At 37.2% G+C, this 9,248-nt stretch overlaps 1 protein-coding gene across 1 annotated transcript in view; it reads left to right on the plus strand.

Moving 5' to 3' along the window:
- The first annotated feature begins 5,534 nt into the window (after positions 1-5,534).
- Positions 5,535-9,248, plus strand: part of LOC107598942 (cell wall protein DAN4-like) — a 6,401-nt gene continuing 2,687 nt past the window's right edge. Inside the window, exons 1-3 of the mRNA XM_016290386.1 lie at positions 5,535-5,616; positions 7,447-7,510; positions 7,923-8,213. Coding sequence (XP_016145872.1) covers positions 7,447-7,510; positions 7,923-8,213 — 355 coding nt within the window. The 5' untranslated portion in view covers positions 5,535-5,616. The remainder of the gene's footprint in view (positions 5,617-7,446; positions 7,511-7,922; positions 8,214-9,248) is intronic.

Here is a 9,248-nt window from a genome sequence, read left to right on the forward strand (position 1 = left end):
CCGAAAACAAATAAGCACTAGTTTATCAATAAATTATTAAAATGTTAATGTAGCCTCCTTACTGTTTTTCTCTGACACATTCATAATCATTACTTCTGTTGGTGTGCTATGGCAAGCTTTATGCATGCGCTTGACCGCTCATTAGGCTATGAAGGCAATTAAAGGCACATAATTATTATTTAAATGGTTTATTAATAAACGTGCGATTAGTCAACTAATACTTAAAATGAATGACTACTAGTCGACCAGACAAATCTTTAGTCAAGGGTAGCCCTACTTATTTTGAAACCAGGTAGAGGAGTGATAAGAATGCAGATACCCCTTTATGCAGGACTGGCCATCGAAATCAACTTTCCTGGAGAGCTTATACAGACTTCAAGTGCACCTGGGAAATTTGCACTTCCGAGTCTGCATTATTACAACATGTCATCAGGGCCGTAGCTGGTGGGGAGAAAGTGGTGACAATTATAGGGGTCCACGACTGTTGGGGGGCCCCTGGCAATTTTAACGGGCTGCCCAGGGCCAGTGTGAAAACATTTTAAAGCATTCAAGTGCAAGAAGACGTGAAAGTACTTAATTCAGTACTAGCATACTGTGTTCTGTGTGCATACAGATAGCCACGTCTCACAGCCTGCGACCACAGAATCTCTTTTGTGTCTTACATCATATGACCCTTGAACGAACAAATACATTAAAAAAGTTGTCAAAATCCCCGTCTTGGTGAGTATCCTCGAAAACTGTTGGTTATGTCATATGTGAACATAAACAGTTGATAAAGATGTGTTTCATTATATTGGATCCATGCACTCTGTCTTAAAGTGACTGTGCCTAATTTACTTGCTCCTGTCCAAGAAAAAAGAGAGAAAGAAAATCACTCACTACTCTTGAATAACTTGAATTTTATAGCTGTAACAAGGATTAATCTATATTTAATTTATACAGTGAACACTATGAAATGCTGTTTTACATTCATTGATAAAGTTTCTGTACTTGAACGCCACCAAACCTGAAAAAAGCATTATTTAATTTGTATCTTTGTTCATTTTATATATTTGTGCTAGCCTATTTACACTATTTCAAACAGGACCCACAGGTACAACCTGCTGAACCTGCACCCCGAATACCTCAGCTACGGCCCTGCATGTTGTGCATTCAAGTCGAAAACATAACAGTTGTAGCCTAAAAAAAAGATATCTACTGTACTGCAGAGTTCAGCTCCAACCCCATAAGCACACCTGAACCATTTAATCAAGGACTTCAGGCTTATTTCAAAATAATTTACAGGTGTGATGAAGCAGGAAGTCTGCAGGAAGAGTTCTATAGACCCCCTGGTCTATATTATAGATAAGTGTCCCTGCCATGGTCACACTGACATGCTCCTCCTAACAACACAACTCGTGTATCATCTGGATCCCCCACTACAAGCATTAAAATCTGTCTAAATCTCCTATGACAACTTGCAGTGTTATCATCGAGGCTGAGAAAAGAACTCAACTCTGCAGACAACAGGTAAATGCCATTATCGCTGTTTTCCATGTTCGTGGAGTAAATATTTTTACATGGCTTTTTAAAAATGCCGGGTAGCCGGTGTTTCGTATAATTTTGGCCAATCAGCGTACACTTACGTCACTGGTAGTTCCTATAGAACTGTTTTAGACCCAACTCTGAAGTAGGAGCTAATTTAGTTCCCCCAAATGGAGTTCATAGAATTAAATACGTTCCTAGTTCCTGCGGTGCGAACACGCCAAAAACTGGGAACTTCCACCAATAGTTCTAGGAACTATGAAAAGGTTCCTCTGGTGCGAAAGCCCCTATTGTAGTAGCAAGTTTAGGGGTTCTCAACTCTGGCCCTCGATGTCCACTTTCCTGAAGAGTTTAGTTCCAACCTTGATCAAACTCACCTAGTTCTAGGAACTATGAAAAGGTTCCTCTGGTGCGAAAGCCCCTATTGTAGTAGCAAGTTTAGGGGTTCTCAACTCTGGCCCTCGATGTCCACTTTCCTGAAGAGTTTAGTTCCAACCTTGATCAAACTCACCTACCAGTAACTTTCTAGTAATCCTGAAGACCTTGATTAGCTTAAGGTGTGTTTGATTAGGGTTGGAGCTAATGTGACCTTTAAGTAGAGTTGGAAATAACAATTATGAGTTCCAAGCAATTAAATACACCTGAATCAGGCATTCAAGGTCTTCAGGACTTCTACTAGAACCTTTCAGGCAGGTGTGTTTGAGCAGGTTGGAGCTAAACTCTGCAGAATGTTGGCCCTCAGGTGCAGAATTGGACACCACTGATATACTGTATATATATACAGTGTTGCCATTGTTTTGTCCATTTCTTCTGTCCCTGATGTGAGCTCCCACGGAGAAAATGGACAAGGTCCTTGTAGTTTGAGGTCCCTGATGTCTCCACTCAGATCAGAGTTGGAGCTTTAGATCGTCTTCAATCCAACATCTTTGCAGCTTTTTAATGAAGTTTCGTAATACCACAACCATCTGTCTGGCAACGGCAGGTGCAAAAGCTACTGAATCTATAGGTATCTTTTGATACCATGCCAATCATTATCAAGGGACAGACAAGTCTGCTTGTGTTCTAATGTTTGGCCAAGAGCAAGGATTAGAATCAACGCTTCAATCAACAAAAATTTATTTTTTCATTTTTGTGCAGAATGTAATAGAAATGGTAACAGAATCCTTTTCATTTAATTTCATGAAAACTTTTCTACTTCCCGTGGCCAAGAGCAAGGATTAGAATCAACGCTTCAATCAACAAAAATTTATTTTCATTTTTGTGCAGAATGTAATAGAAATGGTAACAGAATCCTTTTCATTTAATTTCATGAAAACTTTTCTACTTCCCATTGCCTGAATCTTTTTAAAGATGTCAAGTCAAGTCACCTTTATTTATATAGTGCTTTTTACAATACAGATTGTGTCAAAGCAGCCTTACAGTATTAAACCGGAAAATAGAGTGCCGATTCTGCAAGAGGACAATAGGAAACACTCAATTTTCCAGTTAAAGTCAGTTCATCATCGATTCATATGTACAGCATAATCAAATAATCAAAAGCCTAATAACCATCAGACTTCAAAATAATCTTCAAACTGTTTTGAACTGTGCAGCTAACATTCAGATTTGTCTTGACAAAGTTTCAGTTTCTATTTGTTTTGATTTTGTAATTTAATAGTCGAACACCAGCTTTGCTATAGACTATGCCAACCAGTAAAATTTGTTTTATATTGAATATATTGTTTTCATGTACCTTGAATCATACAGGACATCTAGTGCTAAAACTTGACTCTCTTTCCATTCACCATCCATTGTGCTTTCAAAGAAACATTTGATCAGTGATACTGGACCAGACCTGCATTTCAGTTTCAGCATAAGTACTGGCAAAATTAGTCCTCTCTATTTCCAATCCTCCATACCCATAAAACCCAGTACAGTGTAGCATGGGTTAAAAAAAAATAAGTGTAGAAGAGTGTATAAACTCTGAAAGATATTATAGTATTAGGAAGTCCCAGAAATCCATGTTTGTCATCTGAGCACCCACAATCTTTCGGTGTGTCAGAGCTGGTGCTCTGCATTTTTGTGATACACACCACTACAAAGGGGTAATTGTTGTGGTCTTGATTTCACCGGCTGAAATCACCTTCAAAGTCCATCTTACAGCAGTGTGACTTACCACAGTTTCGACTTCTCTCAACTTGCCCTAAATAGGATCTCCAGACCTTTTCAAGCATGCAGTGAGTTTATGTTCATTCTGAACAAAGAGCTGTCAACTGTAAATGTACAGAACAGATGAGATGGACCTGAATTCACGAGAGTAGAATTCTTTGTTTTGAACTTATCTGTGAATGGCCATTTGTGAGAGGCATTGCTAAAGCTGGAAGTATCTGCCATGCAGTTTCTTGCAGTATTGTGAAAAGTTTGGATATTGTAGGTACATTTACATGACAATGATTGTACTAAATGTTTTTAGGTAACACTTTAGAATAATGGTCCGTTGTTAACTATGCAGGAAGTAATAGGTAGTACTACATTAACACTTAACTTAATACTATTAACTATGCCAGATCAACTAAGCAGTAGGCTAAGTAGTAGCAAATTTAAGACAAAGGTAGTTCCTTATTAGATATTTGATAATTATTAAATAAAAATATCCTCATTGAGAACTACTTGTGAACTATGACCAGTTAATAAAGAATAACCAATGAATTACTAATCACAGCAGTAACGTCTTAAAAGTGAACAATTGGGTTCTTTGTGGAAACTAATTTATGAATTTGATATCCCCCAAATAAGTCGGCTACATTTTAAAATTGTGACTACTATTCTTACCAAAGGATGGATGCTCAAACTTAAACATAGAATAATAATAAAAATGAAAATGTTCCTGCATAGTTACTTGTTAACAACAGACCATTATTCTAAAGTGTTACCAGTTTCTCCTTTGCATTCTTGAAAAGTTTCACGTACAGACTACAATATTGTCAAAATGGTCCCAGTTCACACGGATACGCAAAAGCGACTACAAACAGGCCAGTAGTTGGCGATGTCACTTTGTAAAATATCAATTTATTTCATACTTTACATGGTTCTAATTTTGTTTCCATGCTTGAGTTCATGATATTTGATTGTGGTGCCTGTAGTCAACGAAGTATTATTTAGTTCCAGGGAACTATAGCTGTATCAGTTGATTTTAATTTTTTGTGATTTGACTATTTCATTCAAATCAATTTCACTTGAACTGGTTTTGTATCCTGCTTGCACTGTTATAGCAATAGATGTTCTTTCAACTAACTTCCTGCATCCTGTGATGCTTAATAAAAGAGTTCTCATGCGAGTCATTTTTCATGTCAACACTTTTTTTTAATTAAAAGTTAGTTTTATTTTATATGATTTATTTACATATCTTTTATTATTATTATTACAATGCTAATAAATCAATCGAAGTCTGTGATTTTACATTTTTGGTTTTACACTTTTTATTTTATTGGTAACACTTTACAATAAGGTTCATTAGTTAACTACATTAGTTAACATGAACTAATAATGAACTGCACTTATACAGCGTTTAATAATCTTTGTTAATGTTAATTTCAACATTTACTAACACATTATTAAAATCTTGTTAACATTAGTTAATGCACTGTGAACTAACATGAACTAACAATGAACATCTGTATTTTTATTAACTAACGTTAGTGAAGATTAGTAAATACAGTAACAAATGTATTGCTCATGGTTAGTTCATGTTAGTTTATACATTAACTAATGTTTAACTAATGAACCTTATTGTAAAGTGTTACCATTTTATTTTATTTATACATTTTTTGTCAAGCAGTTTAACTTCTCATAAACATAATGCATAATATCAACAGAGAGTTGAATGCATCATTTCAATAAGACACACCCCATCATTCTAGTTTAAGCACACAATCAGCAGACCAATCCCATCAGAGTTCTCACTAATTAGGAAACCTTCCCTCTGATGTCACCACACTGGAGGAGCAAATAGCAACAGAGAGAGGGAGAGAGGAAGGGATAGACACACTCTTAACTTCATCCACAGCTGTTACAACTCCAGTTCAATCTGTGCTTCCCCACTGATCGGCGAAGGTAACCAACATTTCCCAATATGCCATATTAAGATGTTGTAAGTGTATAAACAGACTTTTGGGTCCAGCTGTGGGCTATAGGTGTAGCTAGATTGATTTTTGCAAGAGATGCTGTTGCGTAGAGAGGGTTGCCATGTTTTCAAACAGGTGATACCAAGAGTCAAGAAAAGACCCGAGATGCTGCATATGACAGATGCTAAATATTACATGTGTGTATTTAGTGCAAAGATACTGTTATTTAAATTTTTACATGTACATTTAGTCATTTAGCAAATGCTTTTATCCAAAGCGACTTACAAATGAGGACAATAAAAGCAGTCAAAACTAACAAAAGAGCAACAATATATAAGTGCAAATGACAAGTCTCGGTTAGCCTAACACGGTACACGTAGCAAGGTGTATCTATATATATATATGTTATAAATGTCTTTTGAGATTTCTTGCTTTGTGCACGAGAATGGGAATGAGATTTATGCATCTTTTATTTATCAGTTATAAAAAAATATATTAAATGTTATGTTAAATAAAAAAGGTTAGTGCGTAATGCCTAGTAGATCAAATCATTGGTAAATACAGGACATCATCAACAGTATATTATATAGCTGATGTTTATTTTTTGAACATTTTCACATTTAGTTACTTGCAGTTTCTTTGCAATTATTTGTGAAATTTACTAGCAATTTCTCCGTGACAATTGTAAATGCTTCACCTTTTTTTTTTTTTTTTTTTTCAGTGCATCTCATCTTTTATCCAAAGCAACTTACAAGAACAATTCAGGGCCAGTAATATTTGTAATATACAATGCCAGGTCTTTTAGACAACTAGATTGATAAGCAAGCTAGAGAAGACGAGAAATGCAAACAGATGGTCAAAATCATCTGAAAACATGATTGTATTACTATGGAATAGAAAGAGAAAGTTCCGTGACAATTGTAAATGCTTCCTTTTTTTTTTTTTTTTTTTTCAGTGCATCTCATCTTTTATCCAAAGCAACTTACAAGAACAATTCAGGGCCAGTAATATTTGTAATATACAATGCCAGGTCTTTTAGACAACTAGATTGATAAGCAAGCTAGAGAAGACGAGAAAAACAGATGGTCAAAATCATCTGAAAACATGAGTGTATTACTATGGAAAAGAAAGAGAAATAGTCATAATTTGGGTGAACCAATGTTCTCATACAAGACATGGTTTCCAGGGTAGTTTCCTGACGGTGTTGATCACCGCCTCATGGGGAAAGGGGTAACAAGCCGTGCTTTGCACGTACGCCCGTGGGATTCACAGAGAACAAACAAGTTATTAATTGTGTGTGGGCAAGCGGCCTCGTAGCAAGGGAACTTTTGTATCTATGAACCGGTGTGTCTGCCAGAGAAATTTAAATGAAGATTGAGATTTCTGTGATGTAACGTTGATAGCCACACTGAGATGCCGGCTGTTTCAAATTCAAATACATGCGGCGGTGGAAACCGAATCAATGTGGCTCTGTTTCAGCCACACAATTGACATCTATTAGAAGAAATCGTCTCTCCACTGCAGATCAAAGCAGAATATCATTCTGGTCACGAGAGGTTAGGCATGTTCTGCAATGCCAATTATGGCAGGTCAGGTTTGCAAAGCTCTCGGTGAAAATTTGTCTCCAATGTCATGGATGCAAACCACCATCAGAGAATAATTCACAGGCAAAGGGATTTAATTTCTGATACTGATACATGCCTTGCTTTATGTTGTTTGCTGGTCCCTTTAAACATGTTAAATCAGCAATCAAGCTCACCATTAACATTAATAAACATCAATATTCTTGCTGTTTTTTGTCATTATTTCATGCTTTCAGATGGCGTTGGGAGAAATACGTTGCACTATCGATGTAAGCAAGACTCGGAGGTCTTCGAAAACAGGTTTGTCATTGTACCTTTTCATTGAATGGTGTGTAAATCAATATTTGGTGGCATCTCAATAATTGTTTTTTTATATATATATATATATATATACACATTGATTTATACCAACAAAAACAATATTTACGGGTAGAAATATAGCTCTTTATGGTAACAATAAACAAACTGTTAACCTTTAACAGTGTGAAGCAGAGGGAACTTGTGTGTAAATTTCACGTAAAAACCCCATCTGCATGTAAAGAAATGAATTTGAATTTAAATTTAAATTTGAAATTCTTTCTGCTCGTGCTTCTTGTGTGCATGTTTTTCCATGCATTTCTCAACTGGCCAAGTTACATTTCACCACATGCAAATACAGTAAATGCCCTAGTTGTCACAGACTTTTGCTGTCCTTTATCTTTCTTTCCCACAGGCTTCCTGTTTTTTCTTTTATTGCAAATGAGTCTGCTCTCTAAAGTATGGACAACTTCCACAACGGCTATTCCAGAAAACACTCTGACAACAGATGCGACATCATATACAATGTCAGAATCTGTAAGCCTAACTCAATCTGCGGATCCAGTAAGCATGTCCTCCTCCATTTCTACTGACCAGATGGCCACATCAGGCTATTCAGTGACAGGAGCTTCATCCGCCTCTATAGAGAACACTGCTTCTAACAGTGCTACTGTCGTCTCAACAGGTGTTACTAGTACGGAGACAGGTATTCTTTCTTTCCGTATGCCTATCTATATCTTTCTTGTGTGGTTGTGGTGTTTAATATGTAGTTTCCATTTATATGTAATTATTTATTGGCAGAATAGAAGTAGAATAGACAGATATATTTAAAATTAAGGTCCGGACTTTGCTTTGTGTCTCAGTCATTACAAAACATAAACGTTGTTCTTCTTTGACCATTCTGTGGTAGAACGACTTGTGTGCTTGGGGTTGTTGTCTTGCTGCATGACCCACTTTCTCTTGAGAATCAGTTCTCAGACAGATGTCCTGACATTTTCCTTCAAAATGTGCTGGTATAATTCAGAATTCATTGTTCCATCAATGATGGCAAGCTGTCCTGGCCCCGATGCAGCAAAAAAGGCCCAAACCATGATACTACCACCCAGGGGCGTAAATTTTGTCTAACAGTAGGGGGGTACAATAAACATAAACCACATGACCACATTGTGGTCGCGCCGTGACAGCGGTCGTGTCTGTTGTAGACATTACTATCTGTCACAGTGTTGCCAAGTCCGCGGTTTTCTCCTTGAATTGTGCTACTTTATCACTGTTGCCGCGGGTTGTTTTTCATGTCCGCAGGTTGAAGCGACCCCAATAACGTGTATTTTAGCCCCCGGAACGTGATTTTTACCGGGGGACCCCCTCGAAACGCGGATAGTTTGGGCTAGTTTTGATTAGCAATTGGGCGGGTTTTGTTATGCTAACCTGGCAACGGTTTCCCTCAAGCAGGTAACGTAGTTTATGCGGTTTAAGGTTCAAAAAACACATTATTTTCCACATAATGTACATTATTGTTGCTCCTCTATGCCCCGCCTTTCTGAAACGCGTAGATTTTTACAAAGCTCATCGTTCTGAAAAGTGAGGTGTGTTCTGATTGGCCAGCTATCCAGTGCGTTGTGATTGGCCGAATACCTCAAGCGTGTGACGGAAATGTTACACTCCTACCATACTGTGATGCCGACCGTGTACCGGCGCAACGAGACAACACCAATAAAACCCATTACAAATGAGGCATTTGTTG

This window comes from Sinocyclocheilus grahami, unplaced genomic scaffold (genome assembly GCF_001515645.1).
Source record: "Sinocyclocheilus grahami isolate Dianchi unplaced genomic scaffold, SAMN03320097.WGS_v1.1 scaffold258.1, whole genome shotgun sequence".
NCBI classification, from domain to species: domain Eukaryota; kingdom Metazoa; phylum Chordata; class Actinopteri; order Cypriniformes; family Cyprinidae; genus Sinocyclocheilus; species Sinocyclocheilus grahami.